Below are 19,977 nucleotides of genomic sequence, written 5' to 3'. Positions count from 1 at the left end.
AGAGGACAATAGAATGAATCAGGAAAATGTTCTAAGTATGGGTAACTAATCAATTTGCTAAATGTTTAAATTATATCACGGTTGCTGATTTTACAACAGCTAGTGGGATTGTACTGTGATTTTATTATTATTTACAACTTATTAATGTTTAGGCTTTTTTGTTTATTTGTTTTCAACAGTCTTCAGGACATCCCAGCAATTTCATGGGGTTTCTGTGCATCTTCAGGGTCAGTAGGTATATGATATAAACTGAGCTGGAAGTGGCATTGTGAAATTCAATCCTCACTCCTAATTTCAGTGGGTATGTCTTGTTAAGTACAAAATCAGCCTTAAGACATCAGATTTCCTTGTTTACTACAAGCTTTTTAGTTTAGTGTCTCCTGGTTACATTGTCACAGCTATGACATGGGTAGTATGTGGAAGGCTTGCCAAGTGATAGGCGTCTTGCAGTTCTAGGGAGCAATCTAGGAAAATCTCTGTGACCTTGCCTTGTTTCTGTGGTGTAACCTACTTGGAGCACGTGGCTGATACCACTGGAGTGTAGGCACATAACACTACTCTACTCAGGCTGTGCATAGGTTCATTGAGCAGTCCACCTTCTTGGTTTTGGGGTTTGAAGATCCATTGTGCTGCTGCTTATTCTGTCACTTAAGGCTTGCCCAGTCCTACAGGTTCTCTTGTTTTTCTTGTTCTACACCTTCAATTTGGTTTTCCTGTTGCTAATCCATTACTATGCTTTCTATATTGTTATTGACCAACACAAGGATCCTGCTGTCTGTATTCTTCAGGATTTTGACTTTTTTCTTTTCAGAAAGCAGGTGGTAATCATTTTGTCAGCTGCTCTATGATATTATCTGGTCTTTGCTGTGTTTTGAGGCTAGAGGGAACTGAGGTGTAGCATGGTAGTAGCACCATACTGGGACTCTGAGAAGGTGTGCGCTGAAGTAATGCTACTCTTCAAGTTGTTTTCAAATAATGTGCCTGCTGCCTGGAATAAGTCAGGAGAGCAGCCATGTGCTTATGAGTGAGCCCACTGTACCATGGGTTGCTTGTAAAAACTTACAAGAAAGAGCAGCATTCTTGGAGATAAGAAAGAATCTTACCCTGGCACTGGAGCAGAACAGGCAGAAAAACAGCTAGATCAGATAACTGTCTTGAAACAGATTGCTTTTCCTCTAATACCATGCTCTTTCTTTAGGCTTGTCATTCATGCTTAAAGTTTTCATCAAAACCATGTCAATCACTGTGCCTCACTTCTAAAATCAAAGATTAGTGATTTCCTAACCCCCCCTTACAGAATGTCACAACTCTTTGCAGCTTACTGCTCCCTTTAGTTACTGGAAACAACTTCTGTCTTTAAGTATAGGAAGAACATATTCCAAAAGAAATTGTTCACCTGGAAACAAATATATCAGTGGTTTTAAAGCACAGTGATCTAAGTATATGTTGACTAGCCATTTATTACCCATGACTAAATGATAAATCTCTACTGTGTATGTACTTTAAACATTCTGATATGCATGCCCTTGCCCAACAATGATAAAACAAAGTGATAGAATTTGTGTCAATCCATGACATTCTTAATTGTGCTTTTTGTGTCATATGGGCTACTATATGCATTGCAATGAATGAAGTTTGTTACGGAAATAAAATTATGGTTGAAAATATCACTACTTAGGATCCTAGGGAAAAATACTGGGACGGTGCTTGCATGTATAAAGAGGATTGGGATCAAATGAAAATGTCTGTTTCTATGTGATGATAGGTTTTCTCTAACTTTCTGGAAAGGTGCTTGCATCACTCTGTAAATGAGGTCTCCTCAAAGTAGTGTTTTAGAAGGAAGAATTACACATTCAGTCCTTTGTTACATTCAGTGATTTAGAATTCTGTGACTGTAAGTTAAGTCAGAGAGTTTTTTATACTTTTAATTTATGAGTAGGTTATTTAAGATGGCATTTGCCGAGGTCTTGTCAAATATTGGAGCTTTAACTTGGATAGCAAAGATATTTTTGGTCTTCAAACTCTTCATGTTTGTTAGACTTGAATTGTGTAATGGATTCTCTTTACAGATCTGTATTTTAAGGTTCTACTTTCCATTACTATGTAAAATCCTTGAGATGTCGATATAGGAAATTTTACCTGAGTTAACTTTAAAATGTCAAGATCTGTTTCCTTAGTTTTGTGTTTACAGTTTATCTTTCCTTCACCACTGTTAGCTACTTTTTGCTTTTTCAGAGCCGTTCTTTTCTTTGTGTTGGTTTCCCAGGTATTAGTGAGCAGGAGCACAGTGATGAGCCATACAGTGCACATCCACCTTTTCACCTTTTCTGTTTGGCTGTACCACAGCCTTTGTCCATGATTTGTAAGGCTATATGTCGTGCTCCCTTACTTATGGGGCCATGCCAACTGAAAATATATATAGTGCAGTCACTCTCTGTGTGAAAAGTGTTGTTATGTAAGTGGTGTACTGCAAATGTACCATTCTCCTGTATCAATTTCCTTGCTTGGATCTTAACAGAGTTCTGGGCCCTGAGTTCTATCATAGAGGCTACCTCTGGTTGCCCTTTTCTCACAGGGGTTTCTCAGTTAAGACAAATGAGCTGTAGTTCTTCTCTATGTATCTTGAGAATCGTAAAATATCCTCAGCTGGAGCAGAATCTCCAAAGACCATCAAGTTCAGCTCCTGGCTCTGCACAGGTCAGCCTTGAGGTGCAAATGATCCCCAATTCTAAACCTAGAATCTGAGAATGGTCTCTGTCTTTGGTTCTCTTACTCATGAGCAACCCTGGGGAAAACAGACCCATCAGTACCAGGTTGAGATTGGTCCATACATTACAAATGGAATACTCTTGAGCTACATCAGATTCAGATAAGAGAGTAACAGCATAAACTACTGAGTGAGCTTATATACACTGACTTTTTGATCTATGTTGTGAAGTTACTTGAGATTAAAATACTTCTTTAGTTTGCCTGTGTGATCTCATCTTTGGCTTTATACTCTTATTTACCGAATACAGTTATTGCACTAATTACAAAGAAATTTTATATTTTGAGTGAGAAACCTGGAAGCAGTGTTCTCCTAAAGTCACTGTCATGTTTGAACCAGTGAACTATTGGATTTTAAGTTTTGTATTAAAAGTTTCTAAATTGTTATTATAAGGTAGTAATCTCAATAGTTTTTCTGTGATGACTGTGTATAGCAAGATCTTGCTCTAAGCTAAGGTGGAACAGGTTGCCTAGGGAAGCTGTGGATGTACCACTCCTGAAGGTGTTCAAGGCCAGGTTGGGTACAGCTCTGAGTTACCTGGTCTAGTTGAAGGTGTTGCTGCCCACAGCAGGAGGGTTGGAACTAGATGATCTTCAGGGTTGTCTTCCAACCTTAACAATTCAAGGATGATTCTATGAAGGGGAAAACATCAGCAATACCAACTGACAAGTTCTAAGGACTTTGAGAATTCCTTCCTTTTTGCATCTAGTCTTGCCTTTAGTTCATGATGCCTAAGGAAAAAACAATTTAGGGCTGAGTAGTGAACTCTTGAGTTTAAATATGAGAGCAGGAATTTTCTGAAATCAGTCTTTCTAATTATCAAATGCATTAGAATTTTGTAAGCTGTCATGCATAACTCTTTGGAAGGCAGTATGTAAGGAAAATAGTTGGCAGGAAAGTTAAATAAATTTTTGCTTTACTTACATAAAAGCCTATCTTCTAAAATATTCTTAACATGAAAGATTAGAAATCCACAAATAGGTAAAAAAGGATGTGCTCCATGTGTATTGCTGTTTGAATTTGCTTAGTGACTTCTTGATACGTGTTCACAGACTCACAGGGTGATGGAGGTTAGAAAGGACCTCTGCAGGTCATGGGTCCAGCTCCCATCTACTCAGGCATAGACACCTAAACCACATTGCCCAGAACCATGTCCAGGCAGCTTTTGTGTATCTCCAAGGATGGAGACTCTACAACCTGTCTGGACAGCTTCTGCCAGTGCTCAGTCACCTTCACAGTGGAAAAGTGTTTTCTGATTTTTGAGATTGTGTCCATTGCCTCTGCTCATGGCCTTGTCCTCTTTGCACCCCCTTCAGGTATTTATGTACATTGATAAGCTCCCCCCTGAGCCTTCTCTAGACTCAGCTGTCCCAGATTTCTCTCCCTTCTCTCATCAGCCCTGTAATCATCTTTCTGATCCTTTTCTGGACTTTGCAGTGTGTTCATATATCTTGTGTACTGGGGAGCTCAGACCTGGTCACAGCACTCCAGGTGAGGCCTCACCACTGCTGATGAAAGGGGCAGGATCACCTCCCTTTACCTGCTGGCAGCACTCCTGCCAGTGCAGCCCAGGATGATCAGTAACCTTTGTTGCAAGGGCCCTTTGCTGGCTGATTCTGATCTTTGTGTCCAACAGTTTCTTTGCAAGCTGCTTTCCAGCTGCTCACTCTAGGATTATGCCTGATCTGAATGGTGCCTGGGGCTGTTTTTCCCCAAATGCAGGTCTTTGCACTTGCCCTTGTTGAACTTGATGAGATGCCTGTTAGCCCATTTCTCCAGCCTGTTGAGGTCTCTGTGGCACAGCTGTCTGATATATCTGTCACTCCTTCCTGTTTTGTGTCATCTGCACATTTTGTTAAGGGTCCATTGTGCCCCAGATAGTTAATGAAGGTGCTGAACAGAATGGGACCTGGTGTTGATCCCTGATTTACACTGTTAGATTGTGCCCTCCAGTTGGGTTTCATGGCCTTGATCACGACCTTCTGGGCCTGGCCACCTAGCCAATTTTCAGTCTACATCACAATCTGGTCAGCCACTCCATCCTGCATCAGCTTCTCTGTGGGGATTGTGTAAGGGCCAGTGTCAACAGACAGTACCCATTTGCTCTCCCATCCTAGTGAAGCCAGTCATTTCATTATAGAAGGCTCCTGGGGTACTGCAGGCATGACTTTCTCTTTGTATACCTGGGCTCATCCTTCCTGGGCACCTTCAGATTTTTTCCATCACCTTCCCAGGTGTTCAGAGATTATCAGAGCCTTGAAATTTCATGAATGGACAATTAACTCTGTCATCTTATTGTGCGTAGCAGGCAAACTAAGCAAGTACATCCAAAAGCAGAATTACTACAGAAGTGAAACTTTTGGAATTAAATGACATAAATCTCCTTTTTATAGCGTCTGGGATGTAATTGAGTCTTGGGTAAAGAAAAATCTCCTCTTTTATTTAGAAACCTCCTGTGTCAAGGTTATTAGCTCATTAGAAACACAGTAATAAAATGCTGTTGTAGTGTGTTTGTTACGTGTTTGGCTAATGTGTCTTTAGAGCAGATGCCACTAAGGAAAGGCAGGTCATAGTTCCTGTGCTTGTGTACAGGGTCTGTTCTACTTTGAGCAGGGTTACTTGCATGTTTTCTCTGATGCAGGAGTTAGTATGTATTTACAAGTATGTACACACGTTTATTTTTAAAAAGATGCATAAAATATTATAGCTTTAAAAAGGATAAGATTGTCTTTTACAGACTCACGCCCCCATGTATGTATTTATAAACCCATTTATGTCTTGCCCTTCTCTAAAAGGGGAAAATCACTATATTAGTCTTTCTTAGTCTTTGTCCTTCTTCTAAAGGAAGAGACTATGTCTCTGTTACCCTTGCATCAGATGAAACTATGGTAGGAAGGTTGTCATGCTCTTCTATTATAATTTATGATGCTGTGTGTTTACTTCAGTCACAGCCATAATGCTGCACACTACTTACACATTCTTTCCTAGCATCCATACTCTGCCCACATAACACATATTTGGAGTTCTAGCCATTAGTTTTCATGTCCTTTAAGGTTAGTGAAAACTTTAAAAAATGTCTTGCTACGCTATTAAAACCTCTGCAGCACTTGGACCATGTTTAAAAAGTTATTTTTAATAATAGTTAGAAAGAAATAGTAGAAAATGAGAACTGTTTCTTGTATCCTCTTATGACAGATATAGCACGTGTCACTTGGATTCTGTGTTCATATTTCTTACACAGCCAGCCTTGGGTGAACATGATGGAAGGACAGGCAGCAATCTAGGATGACAGGAATTCAGGAAGACAGTGAAAACTAAAGGCTTGGGTTTCTGACAGGCATCTTCTGAATCTTGCTGAAGTAATGTAAGACATTACTGCCTCTGAAAGAGATGGTAACCAACCCTTGCCAACTGTTACTCTGCTCTAAGTAGGTGCTGCCACTTCCCTAGCAGGGTAGCAGAACACTAGTCGTAGAATCACAGAACAATCACAGCTTGGAAGGGATCTCAGAAGATGATCTGGTCCAACCTTTCATGGGAAAGGAGACCTAGATGAGATTATCTCATGTCCTGTCCAGCTGTATCTTGAAAACCTCCAGCAATGGGGGCTGTACCGTGTCCCTTGGTGAGATTGTTCCAATGATTGATTGTTGTCAAACAAGCTCTAGCTGCACAGTGAACTTATAGTATGTACCTGCACTTCAGTGGTGACTAAAGTGCCATACTGGAGTGGGAGAGGGAGAAAGGGCAAGAGTTCCCTTGTGCTGCTCTGATGGTGGCAGGAGGATCGGTCAGACAGGTGTGGACAGTGTTATCTGAAACTACTGACACACAGGTGCTGGCAGGGCTGTTGTCAGTGCCTTCAAAACTTATTTTCTGTGCAGTTTCATTGTATTTATTTTTATTAGCAATATAGTATGTAAGGAAACAGACTCACCATTGAACATCACCTTGGTTTTGCAGCCAAGAGGGTTTATTATACTTGCTTCCAGATAGGAATTTTTTTTCATTAAAGATCATAGAGTTATAGAATAGTTTGGGTTTGAAGGGACCTTTAAAGGTCCTCTAGTCCAAACCCCCTGCAATGAGCAGGGATATCTGCAACTGAATTGTCCAATTTGATGTTGAATGGTTCCAGGTTTAGGGCATCTACTGTTTCTGTGGGCAATCTGTGCCAGTGTTTCACCATGCTTATAAAAAAATCCCTTTAATCTGATATTAAGATGTAAATGTTTCTATTGTTTTTACAGCTGTTGCAGAAATTGCTTTAATGAAACAATAACAGGTTGCTGAAAACTTGTATTCATTCATTTTACCAGTACATTTAAAATTGTAGAAGGTTTTGTCAGGAATTTTGGGCATCTTTCCTTAACTGAGTTGCTGAAAGTGTAGTATTTTGCTTCTGCAGTTTAAAACTGGTGTACACCTTCACTTGGGATTGTTTTTCAATCTGATACTTCTCAGTGGCAGCCATTGTCCTTGCCCCTGTAGTGTAGTGTCTGAGTTTCTTGCTACTTTTTATTACACAGTCAATTGCTTATTACTGATTCTCTTTAAATAAGATTAAAGTCTTGCATTTGGGTTTTTTTTAAAGGTAGTAGGGGTAACTTAGTGGCAGGTAGTGGTATTCCTCTGTTTGGAAAAATACAGGAAATTATCAGAGTATCTTTTTTGAGTGTGTACATGGTGTGTGTATACACATAAAATTTATCAGTATAGACCTGTTTTAGGAAGATCTTGGAATAACTGTCAAATAAGACCCAATTTACTTTTGTGTTTTAAAGTCAACACGTTGTTTCAGTTGTGTAGTTAATAGCAGATCATTAGTTTTCAAGAACTGTGCCAACTATAATGTTGGGAGAATAAAACATATATAAAAATCACTGTTGATTTTTTGCTTTAGGTACTTGAATATTTTATATTTGCTGACATTGTGACAGCTTTAAATTCTCTTTCTTTTGCTTAGGTTAGTATATATATGTGTATATATACACACATATATATTAAGGCAAATATTAAGGATGCTTTATTTCTCATTTGTCTTTCTGACTTTTTTTTAACTCTGTGGTGCAATAGTACAATTATTTTGAAGCAAAACCCCTTACCAACTCCATAGTAGGTGCTGTAGGTGGAATAGTGACATTTTCAATAGTTTGTTTAGCGAGCTGTGTTTAAACTTACCAAAAAAATAAAACTCCTCTATTGTAAATCACTTGATATGGATAGGATTGGTGTTAAAAGAAATTGGCAAAACTAATAGGTGGGTTAATTCCTTAATCTCTTTAAGCTATCACTTCAGCAAAAGCTGATTTATTACTTCCTCAAGACATCCAGTTGCATGGCTTTATCATCAATTCTATTACTTCGCCTAAGAAATTAGGGAAGGATAAAGTGGAAATCTTTGTGAGTTCTCAGCACTTGTTTCTGTGAATTAACATAAGTGATTTCTCAATATAGGAAAGCAGAACATAAGCATGTATTTAAAACTGAACATATGTTGGAATGCTTTCCCTTTCTAGGTCTTGGTTATTTGCTTATTACCACTTTTTTCCCTTTCTTTTTTTTCCCCTTTCAGTGTTGTTAATCTACTGAATTATCACAAGAACTGACATTTTCCTTTCTAAATGCGTGCTGTTCAAAACAAGGTGCAGAGAAGTAAAAAAAAAAAAAGGCTAGCTGAACCCCCACAAGCTGAGAACTCCTAATATGCTTGCTTTAATATTCTCCCTTGTCCATATGGTAGGATGGAAAATGTGTTTAATGTCTGGTAATTAAGGAAGTCAAATGGAAAAAAGAAATAAATCTAAAGGTACTTGTTACTTACTTAGGGTTTGCTAAACAAAGCAGCAAAGCTGTCACTCATCATTTAAAAATTAATTGCAAGTTGATGCAGTAATAATTTTGTTTCTACACAAAGCTTGAAGTCACTGGCGTAATTAAAACAGGGCTGAATTTGGGCAACAGATTTATATTAATACCTTATTAAAATTAGTTTTAATTAAATCTTAACAATTCAATATATGTTGATTCTATTATCTACTTTCTTGTTATCTAAAAAATGCTATCATATAATTCATACCATAAATTTTAGTCTAATCAGGAATAACCTTTGGATTCTTGAAGAAAATTTGTGTTTCTGCTGTGCTGCTGATGCTCGGTATCTTTGGAGAAGAAAACTTTGGGAAAGATGCCAGTTCTACAGAGAAATTATTTTTATTATGTAGCAAGGAAAGTGGGAAACAAAACATGTCACAAGGCAATTGGAGAAGTTCTGTTACAAAAAAATAAAGCCGAACACAAAGTAAGCTGAGCATTGACCGTGTACTACCATGTTTGGCTTGTAGTTGTCAAACTGATGTAAATTGTATTCATGTTGTTTGAGAACAGACCTGTTTATAATGAGCATAGAATCAACAAACTGACATAAAAATTGGATTCAGGAAAAGAAAATAGTTTTACCCAATTTCTGCTCTCCCCACTTAACATTTTTGCCACGTCTTGACTGTACCACATGGAATATTCCAGTTGCAAGGATGTAATCAATAGCTTTTTGCAGTACTAATGTGAAAACAAATACTTGGAAATCTTAGTCCCTTTTTTCCTTTCAGGACCACCACACCAGGAGAGACTAAACTTCTGGCTTCTGAAGTCTATGATATTCTTCAGTCTTCCAACATGTCAGACACGGACAATGTGAATGAGATGAATTATCGTCGGCGGAAAGCACAGTTTTTCCTTGGCAGCACAAATAAGCGTGCCAAGACAGTGGTTTTGCATATAGATGGCCTTGATGATTCGGTAAGGAAACCTTCAGAGTTTGTGTAAATAAGGCATGCTGTTCTGAGATTTATTTTAACCCCAGAAACCCAGTGAGGCTCCTTGTGTGGCATCATCAATTGTCAGCAATTTCTGTGAATTGTATTTTGAAGCATGAGATATTTATAAAATATTACATAAATTGCGCTTACTCAGAACACCTAAAGAAGATGCTTTAAGGCAGTTTTCTTGGTGGTTTTTCAAGAAAGAATGGAGTGAACAAGGTGCCTTCAGCATTTTTCACTTAAGGATCTCTTGTGGTTGTATAAGTGTGTTTATCTAAAAAAAGTTTCCTTTTAGTTATGAGAGATTTCAGACACTGGGAATTTTTTTATTGTTCTTAATTTAGAAATGCTGTATTTTCTTTGAGCTGGTTTTGCTGCATCTTTTCATTGTCTGTGAGATCTTTTCTACTGTAGTGACCAGAATGGCATTTGAATTAATGAGGTCTCACTGAGTCTTTATGTAATGTCAGAATAACTTCTACAGATTTATCTACCATACCCCTGTAGATAACACCCCAGGGCCATGTTTGCCTTTTTACGGCTGCCAAACAGCATGTAGGCTGTTTAAGCATGTTATCCACAAGTGCCCTCCGGACTCTGTATCTTTCAGTTTTGTACCCATTTTAAATGATCAAACCTGATCCTTTGCTTTGTTGCTTTACATTCTGCCAAGTAAGCATGTCCATGGGCCCAGTTTACCAACAGCATACCCACTGTTCTGTTTTCATGAGACCATAGTTAATTCCTTTAGAAATAACATGCTGCTCTAACTCACTTTATACAAATATTTTTTACAGTTTTGGCCTTCCAGCACTTGCTCTATCTAGAAAGGCAGTGCTTTGTCAACACCATTGGTTTTTCTATTCTGTGATTTTTTTTTTAATTCAGTCCCATAGGTTGTTGTTTTTAAGCTTGTAGTTGATTTGTTTGTTCACAGGTATCTCCAAGCAAGAAATTTCATCCACTTCTACTTCGTGAGTTTAGATATTTTGCTTGTAGTCCAATTCTATCTTAAAAGCATGTCTTTCTCTTCAACAAATGGAACTTAGCAATATTTGTGGAGTTTTCTCTCTGCAGTGCTGATTTAAAGGTATTGTGAAAAAGCATAGAGTGTTTAGATACTCATCTTTAGAGAGCAAAACTGCAGGTAGATCACACCAGCATGTTTTCCTAGCTTGTCGTTAAAGGAAAATCTGGCTGTGCAGAGGCTGAAATAGCTGGTGTATGTAGCTCTGTATTTCATCAGATATTAAAGAAATGTTACGAGGTGCTCACCAGAAGTTAAACATCCCCTTAATGCTGTTTTAAGTGTTATGATAAGTTGGAACTGGGAGGGTAGTAAAGCTTGTGAGCAACAAAAGCTATTTAGTTTCATTCAATAGTTCATTCCTATAATTCTCTGCTATTAAGTAGAAGAGAATATTAGGTTGCACGTATGAGTTTGAAAAGGCATAGTGAGTAAACACAGAGCTTTAGACATGGTATTCTCAGTCATTTACGTTTGTAAATGGAAGGTGCTGTTAGGAATGGTTGCAGGTCCTACAAATGCTTGTGGATTTCGAAACCTCAAATAGTAGATAATGGATTGTTTCAGGAAGAGAGGGGAAAGGTCGTTCGTTGTTTAATGTGTTGTTTTAACTTTAAGATCTAATAATCAAATTTGGTGATAAAGGTAAAAAAAAGGCAATAACTCAGGAGTTTGTGGCATGCCTCTCAGTCAGTTTTCTAGTCTGTACATTATAAGTAGTATTTGTAAGTGGCATGGTAATCAAGGTTTGATGTGTAAGGAAATAGCCTAAATTTTACCTGTGCCCATGCTTCAGGAGTACCATGCAGAAGTATATTTAGTTGTGTATTGCTGGGGTTTGTGGCTACCTGCCAGTCAAATGCCTTTTGCAAAGTATGTCTGTGCAGCAAAGCTGGTGGCTGCCCAGCTGCCAGCTTTTTAAAGGAGTTTGTGTGGACCTTAAGTTTTGTCTTTTAAGAAATGATTCACCAGTTATCTGATCACTGAAAGCCTCATTTCGAATTAAACTGAGGTGCCTATGATTCACCTGGGATCTTAAGAGTAAGAAGCTGAATTGTCACAGAATTGCTACACACCAATGTATGAATTTATTTTTTTAGGCTAAGAAGCTATGAAAGTGTTGCTTCCTATGTCCAAATATAGGTTTCAGCTTTCACTTGTGTAAGGCAGCCTATCATCTTTGCACCAAATATTTCCTTTCTGTAGTAAATGTAGCCTGACAAAGTTATTTTTTGGAAAATGCAAAAATATTAGCTATTTCAATACATAAACTTATACAAATGAATTGTTTCAATACATATGCTAAACTGCTAAAAAAAAAAAAAACCCAAACTGCTTCAGTTCATTCTTCCAGAGATTAAAAGAATTTAATTTGCTTGTTGTGCATACAGTGAATACTGACTAGTGATTATTTGGTAACTGATGTAAATATACATTGAAATAACTAATTGTTTAAAACCTTGCTGGAAAAAAAAAAAGTATATAATTATTCTAAACCTTTGTAACGGCTGTCAATTTTTCTGATACAGTCCATCATTTTTTATCCCCTTCTGTGCTAGCAGTCTCTCCAAGTATACTTTAATTCTTTTTGTTGCAACCATCTTGTGCAAATATTAAAAGGGAAAAAAAATTGAATATTCTAAGCAGGTGCAACTAGTAGGGGTCAATGTAATGTTACAGCACAGTAGGTGATGTCCACTTGCTTTCAACATAACACTCTGTGGGTTATCAACCAAGTACTTTCCCTTTAAAATAAGAATTAGGCATGTACTGTGCCATGATGTCTGTGAGCTGCCACAGATGAAGCAGCTGAAAGATACAACAGCTGCTTTGATGCATTCAGTCAGTATGGAGCCAAGGTGTCTGATAAATAGCAACTTAAACACTAACTACTCATCAATGAGCACTTCAGTCAACCAGAACTTAACTAGAGGGGACTGTTTAGCTGATCACACAGAGAAAAAGATTCTTTGCTTTTCAGCACTTTTCTCTAATTATTTACACTTGATTCCATCCTTCTTTGACTTCTAAAGTGTAAGCAAATTTTTCTTTTGTGGCAAGAGAGTCTAATATTTGTGTGCTGAAACGTGCGTTGTAATTTTTCTATTACTCAACCCCACTTTTGTAACCATGTGCTTTGAGACATACAGGACCACCTTAACAATTAATTGTGAGCATTTTCACATGGTATGTTTTTCAGTTGTGGGACTTCATTTGTTTTTCAGTCTCGAAGGAATCTTTGTGAAGAAGCCTTGTTGAAAATTAAAGGTGTTATTAGTTTTACCTTTCAAATGGCTGTTCAAAGGTGCGTGGTCCGAATTCGCTCAGATTTAAAAGCAGAGGTAAGTGCTTTGTAACCCTCCAGATCCTCACATTATTGCATTCTGTTGCACTGAGCTCTTGCTTTTTTCTGTGTGTTTGTAGGCACTGGCAACGGCAATAGCATCAACCAAAGTTATGAAGGCACAGCAAGTTGTGAAAAGTGAAAGTGGTGAGGAGGTAGGATCTCTATCTTTCTAAATACCAATTGTTACAGCTTAGCTGTATATTCAATATCAGCAGCTCTGTGCCCATAACATCTGGTAGTAGGCAAAATTCTTTAACTGTGAGCGTTACACATCCAGTACAAGGGGAATCAAGGATATATCTGTCAGGATATGAATACATAGAACAGTTACATGAACATTTACAGAAGAAGGACAAAAGTACTGTAATTGATTATCTCCATAATGATATGAAAAGGGTTGCGTGAAATGAAATGAAATGGGCGTGATGAGTTTTCTTGGTTGGAATTGCTGATGTGCTTTTGTTTCACACTCCTCTAAAAGGTAGTTCGTATTTACTTGATACTTCCCTATTACGCTGAAGCATTTCTTGTGTATCTTCTAAGCATAGTAGGTTCCATTTATGTTCTTGAACTATAGGGCAGTGGGGAGGAGTCTCACAATGTGCATGCCTGTCACCCTGAACATGTATATATTATAACTTTGATTAATTCTTTTAAGTGACAACATTTGACATAATTTTAATCTGCTGTGTTTTACCAGATGCTAGTTCCGTTCCAAGATACTCCAGTGGAAGTAGAGCAGAACACAGATCTACCTGAGTATTTGCCAGAAGATGAGAGCCCTACTAAGGAACAGGACAAAGCAGTGTCTCGTGTTGGGTCACACCCAGAAGGTGCAGCCAGTTGGCTCAGCACAGCAGCAAACTTTCTATCAAGATCTTTCTACTGGTGACTTGTATTTGGTGTTGAAAGACTGTGTGAATGAACCAACAAGGGGGCCAGTTTTCCATTGGTGTGGTGAACTGCCAAGTGCAATTTGCAATAAATCATCACGAAAATTTTAGATTAAGCAAATGTATGCTGCATTTTACATTTTATTGGATGTTTAGCCTGATAGGGCAGGGGTCAAAGGACAGAGGCCTCCAATCAAATTGTTCATTCATTAGTTTTTCATGTAGATTTTATTGCTTCACTTTTTAAAAATGGGTCCACTCTTGTATACCAAATGTTTATGCTATACCTATAGAGCTTTAATTTGACTTCACATGAAACAAATGGTAGAGAGAATCCATTCAACTCGTCTCAGGGCCTCTGTGAAAGAAAATCCTTAATAGCTCCAGTTGGACATTGAATGAAATGCCCTTTTCATTTCTACATCCCTTTGGACTAACATCGTTTTGTTCAATTTTCTAGATTTTGACTCCAGAGAAAAATACAGTCTGCCTCTTTTTTTGGCCTTTGTTTTTGCCAGCCGTGTTCACAGCATGAGCATGAAGATCCCCTTTTGCTGTTAAATTAGAATCACTACAGACTTGAAATGTGTAACCCTTTTATGTATATTAATTTTTTTCCCAGCCTGCCCTTAACTATTGGAGTGCTTAAGATAAGAAAAAAGGGACTGAAAAAACATGAATTTGTATACATACATTGTACAGTAAATAAACTAGAACATATTTGTAATGATGGGTGTGACTGACTGATATATATATATACATATATATAACTAATAAATACCACTGACTGCTGTTTAGGCTAACTGGGAAGACTAGCAGAAAAAGCTGTGGTCTAATGTAGTGATGACCTATTGCAGCTCTGCCTGCAGAGAATAGAGAAATGAAGACTATATTTGATTAAGAAATGGTGTTTAGTGTTAGGAAATTTTAATGGTAACTAAAACTTTAAACTTGAAGTATAAAGCAGGACAGAATGCCTCTTTTGCCACAGTGCCACACTCGTAAATTTTGACTCTTTTTTTTTTTGTTTCCCCCTATCAATCCGAATATGCAATTACTGTTTCCTCCTAATGTCTTTCATGAGACTCCCATGAAAATACATCAGCTTGGCTTAAAAACATATGCTAATAATTGGCTTTGCACTGTAACTTACAGACAGTATAGGTCTAAAGATGTCTTAGTAATTCCTGTGAGCAGAAGTGATAATAAAAACAAAACTTCTGTAGGTAGAGAATAACATATATCTGAGCTGTTAGTAACCACTGTGTGTGAGAGGATTCAATACACAGTGCTTGAAAGCTGCTGTGCCCCTGCTTTGTTGCACCAGAGAAATACAGCTGAGAACTTTGAAACATGTTATAAACGTTGTTATACAGTGCTTTTTTGTGGTAATGTATTTGCTATAATATGAATCATATTTACCACTTGGAGACTCAGAAAAGAAATTTAATGCATCAAAGTTATTCTCCTGTGCCTGTGCACAAGGAATAAATTAAAAAACCACACAGGCTGTCATAGTACTACAGAAATGCTGAGGATATGATAATGTAAAATAATAATAATAATAATGCAGATCAGAGTTCACCCACCCAGGTTAATTGTCATTTTAAGAAAAAAAAAGAAACCAAAATCTTGTTGGCAGACTAGATGTCTCATGTTTTTTAATATATCTAGTTTATTTTTGATTCAGGTTTACATGCACAGATTGAAAATACAGGCTTTTCAGGGCATGTATTGCTTTAAATATGTAATGCTCTTCATATTGCTGTCTAGAATGTTACAGTACCAAATGTGTTTGAAAAGTCCTCTGTTCTATAGCCATGAATGCAGAGTTTTGTTTTTCTGCATTAACATCTGTTTGCATTTGCATTACTGCACATCTATTTACTAAAAGACTACACCCTTTGGATATTAATGGTTCAATACCAGTAGGTATTACAGTCCGTTTGTGCATTTGGTCTGTAGGTGTGCTTTTATGACAGTATTGCAGCTCTTGTAGAACAGTTTAAGGCATCTGTAAAAGTTTTTGAAATACATTGTAAAATAATAAAGGATAATATAACTAAACAAAGCATGACTGGTGCCTTTTTACATGTCTAAAGAAAATCTGGTGCCTTCTTAAGTGTTCTGCCATTCTTTTAAGCTGCTTGTGGTTTTAGAAGTGTATTCATCTTTAATTTGACAGTGAGGACTGCAGATGTCCCGTTTTAGTGACTCCTTTGCTGTATGTCTTTGTATGTGTGTGTAGAACATGCTTACATTTCAAAGTTTTTTGTAATGCGTAGGTAAGCAGATGATTCTTGAGGATATTATCTCAAATTGATTCTTAGGGGGCTTTTTTGGACATTGGGGTTTTTTTTAATAACTGATGCTATGTAGGTCATATTTCATTAGGGAAATTAAGAAAAATCAACACTTCTGGAGAAGTTTCTTTGATAAAACTGGGGAGGGGGAAAGTCATAACACAGACTCATTAATTTTATCCTTGTACTTTTTCAGAGGTCAGATGAAGAATAAGAAAACCCTTTTGCGCTGACAGAAGGATATGACCAAAAAAAAATACTGCAAAATTAGAGGCTTCTAAAAAAAAGCTGAACTGGGAGATTTGGCATTGGTATTGCATTGCCAAGTTGCAAAGTACTTAGTTGCCAAGGAAGTCACTGCTTACATCACGGTGGAAGTTCCTGAATTGTCCTAGGGTTATCGCTGTGGAATAATCACTACCATGTTTCCTCATAATAAGAGTAAATGCTGATGGGATAGGTAGAGGCAAAATTGAGGCTCATAGCCGTGCCTCTGTGTGCAGCTGTCAAAGCACTGTAAGCATTTTGCAGTACAGTGAAATAAATTACACTCTGGCTTTCCCACTCTAAATTACCTATGGCTTATTCTGTACAAAAATAGCTGATGTGGCTGAGTTTTGCCACAGGCTGTATAAGCTAGTGAGGGGGGTACTGTGTGGGGCTAATTTGGAAGAAAAGATTGTCTACCTAGGCAGATGCAAACTGGCAGGTGTGAAGTACTCCTATAACTGCCTGCAACATAAAATAAAATGTGGGTGCGCTTTTTTGCCTCTGACAACGTTCTAACTGTCAACTAGCAGAGTTTAAAAACAAACCTAATAAAAATTAGCAGCACCACTCCTTCCTGTATTCCTTTGGCAGAAGGCTGAATCATATAGTCTTTCCTGTTTCTTTGTCTGTACCTAATTATTCAGAGTTCCTAAAACGTTAACAACATCTGCCTGGTAAAATTAAGGGTTGAAAACAGTTAGAGATGAGAATAAGGTCTCAACCCATCTCTGATGCTGTTTGTAATTCTTCAGGAGAAGTTGAAAGCAAATGATTTGGCAAAAGGGAGTGAGTGGAGGGGTCACTGGAGACTTCTTCAGTGAGGTACAGCATCTAATTAGCACCAGGGGTGACTGCCTGTTGAGATTCCTGCTCTAAAGCTTAGTATGAAGCTAGTAGAAAAAGAAATTGTCCTATTTGTAGTTTACAGAGGGTAGGCAGTGGTCTTTGTTTAGCCTGTATCACAGATTTTGAATAGGGTTGAAAAAAGCTGATTCAAATTTGCAGTACTTTGCATTTATATAGATAGCACATAGAGAGCAAGTCTACCTCTGTGAGCTGACACGTGCCACATCAGAATTACATTATTTTAAAGTTTCTTCAAGTTATTGTTCATTTATGTGCATGCTGCACTATGCAAGTGACAGCAAGAGTTAGAGCTTCCTCTGTGGAATAAATGAAGATCCCTTAAAGCAGTTAAAGTCCCAAGATACGAACACATCTCAGAGGAGATGCACACTGTTAACAGATTTTTGTGCCAGTTGTCATGGTAGAAGTTGTTTATTATGTTAGGATCTGAAGGCTGCTATCTGGATCAAGGTCTCAGCAGCGCTCTCTTCGTGGCTACCAAGATACAGAACTTGGTAGCTAAATAATTTCTGCAGTGTTTAATACTTGCCCAGTGGCTACAGTTCAGGTTGATCAGCCATGCTGCTTGTGCTACTCTGACTATTGTTTCTAAGGAGCTGAATAAAATCACAAGCAAAACCAAACTTCATATGTCAAAAGCACTTCTGTGCCAGCAGTGCATAGCACTATGTCTGACTGGCATAACAAAGGTCTTCTAAGTAACAGAAATTTGAATACCACAAACCCACCATATGACAGGAGTGTTTTAATTTCCTATCAGAGCACTGAGTTAAGTTTAAATACAGAAAATAAGGGGGTACTGTTTGAGGAAACTTTGCTGTTTCAAACCTCTTCTCTTTGAGGTCCTTCAGGCTCATAACATGCTAACACACCGGTGCAGGGAATTGCTGTGTCAGCTTCTCCGTGGGAGCTGCCCCTCTGGATGTTTGCTGGTGAAGGCAGGGTGAGATCCCTTGTGAGCCCATGGCGAGCTAGCAGGGAGCAGCTGGCACACTGTTCACACCTAAGATCCCACAGACATGTGAACATAACACAAGGTCTTTAAAAAAGGGTTTTTCTACTGACCTCATTTTACAGACTGCACAACAGAATCTGTTTACCCAAATTGCTCAGGAATCCTGGGAAGTGCAAAATTTTGTGAGCTGTCTCTGATTCTTAGTTCATGCTTCACTTCATAAATAAACAGTTTCCATTTTAAGGGAGACCTTTGCACTGTCAACTTCTCTGGGCTGGAGTAGGAAAGTCAAACCTGTCACAAGCAACTTTCCTTATTGAGTTATACATTTGCTGCATCAGGATGTTGAAAGGCATGGTCAAAAGCCATTTTTCATCTCAAAATAGTCCTTACTTATTCGTTGAAGTTCTAGGTAGCAAAGAACTTTTGGTAACAAATACACTTTTAAATTGTTTAAAAAAAACCCAGCTATCTTTGTATATGTTATATTTCAAAAGCTTTGCACAACATGATCTATTTCAGCAGAGTTAAACATCACCTTGACCATGGTATTTGTGCTCTTTCCGACAATTACTGTTATTAGTTGGTTTTAATCTTTAACCTTTATCTAAGGAGGTGCTGTCTCCTTTCTAGACTCCCCATATACATAGTATTGTATATCTTATATAAATGTGGTGTTTCTTTTTAATTACTTGTCAAGAGCATGTTTTGGTTAAACTCCCTTCCTGCCCCAGTGTGTAGCACAGGTAGAAAGTGACAGCACACCAAAGTGTCCCTTTTGTGGTGTGACTTTTGGCTGTGCTTCCTTCACTGGGCAGGTATCCATGGTGTATTGTTTTGTATTTAACTACGTAGATGATCCAGCACAGGCAGTCCTGGTTTTGGGAAGGCTGGGAGGGAGTGAAAGGAAGCTGGAAGGCAATTCACAGGCCAAGAGACTTTGCATCTGCCAATGGCTGCTCCCCCTGGCCAGAGGAACAGCGCTAATTTAGCTTTACATGAGACTGTCTAAAGGTGAGGATTTAATTTGCATTACTGCAAGACTAATTTTTTTTCTGAATAAAAACTTAAACTGCCATAATGGATTTTTGACTGTAAATCCCTGTATTATTCATATGGAAGTCTCACATTCAATATTGACAATGCCATTCAGGTTCATAATCTTGGTATAAAACTAGAAGCTTATACGTGGTCCTTGGATTTCATGGCTTTACCTCCTTTGCTACAACAAATACGTGCTGTAATGTTTTAGCAAATAACCATTATTATTTGTACACTGTAATTCAGTGGGATGTAGTAAATGGCATATTTTAAGGAGTCTATTTCTTTGCATATAAAATACCTGTAAAGCTCACTGAAGGTGAAGAGTGGCTACTACTTAGCTCTCAATTGTTGGCTACATTACTGAAACAATGAAGATATATCACCCACTATAATAGGGAAATAGCAGCCATTTAACATAGGTGAGCATTAACTCTGTCATTTAGGCTGCTGAAGCAATCTTATTGTTACAGTCAATGTAGCTGCTTTTGTTTCTCCATATGTGTAGATGTTCTGGTGTATAAAATACATTGGTGTTTGTAACAGTAAATTAGGTGTGCTGGAAGGATACTCCTGCTCTTTAAATGAAGTTATAGCCGAACCTTTCAATAGGCTAAGCAAATATAAAATAAATAATGACTGTTTTTTGAAACCTTTTTCACTGTTATGACTTCAACAATAAAAAT

At 37.9% G+C, this 19,977-nt stretch overlaps 1 protein-coding gene across 2 annotated transcripts in view; it reads left to right on the top strand.

The window, feature by feature from the left end:
* Window positions 1-15,922, top strand: part of ARMC1 (armadillo repeat containing 1) — a 33,812-nt gene extending 17,890 nt beyond the window's left edge. For both annotated transcript variants that reach the window (XM_053950208.1, XM_053950216.1), the window contains exons 4-7: window positions 9,376-9,565; window positions 12,841-12,957; window positions 13,040-13,114; window positions 13,663-15,922. In XM_053950208.1, coding sequence (XP_053806183.1) covers window positions 9,376-9,565; window positions 12,841-12,957; window positions 13,040-13,114; window positions 13,663-13,854 — 574 coding nt within the window. In that variant the 3' untranslated portion in view covers window positions 13,855-15,922. The remainder of the gene's footprint in view (window positions 1-9,375; window positions 9,566-12,840; window positions 12,958-13,039; window positions 13,115-13,662) is intronic.
* Window positions 15,923-19,977: the final 4,055 nt, after the last annotated feature.

The sequence above is a fragment of the Vidua chalybeata genome, chromosome 1 (genome assembly GCF_026979565.1).
Source record: "Vidua chalybeata isolate OUT-0048 chromosome 1, bVidCha1 merged haplotype, whole genome shotgun sequence".
NCBI lineage: Eukaryota > Metazoa > Chordata > Aves > Passeriformes > Viduidae > Vidua > Vidua chalybeata.
The sequence above is the reverse complement of the archived record's forward strand: the minus strand, read 5'-3'. Positions and strand labels throughout refer to the sequence as shown.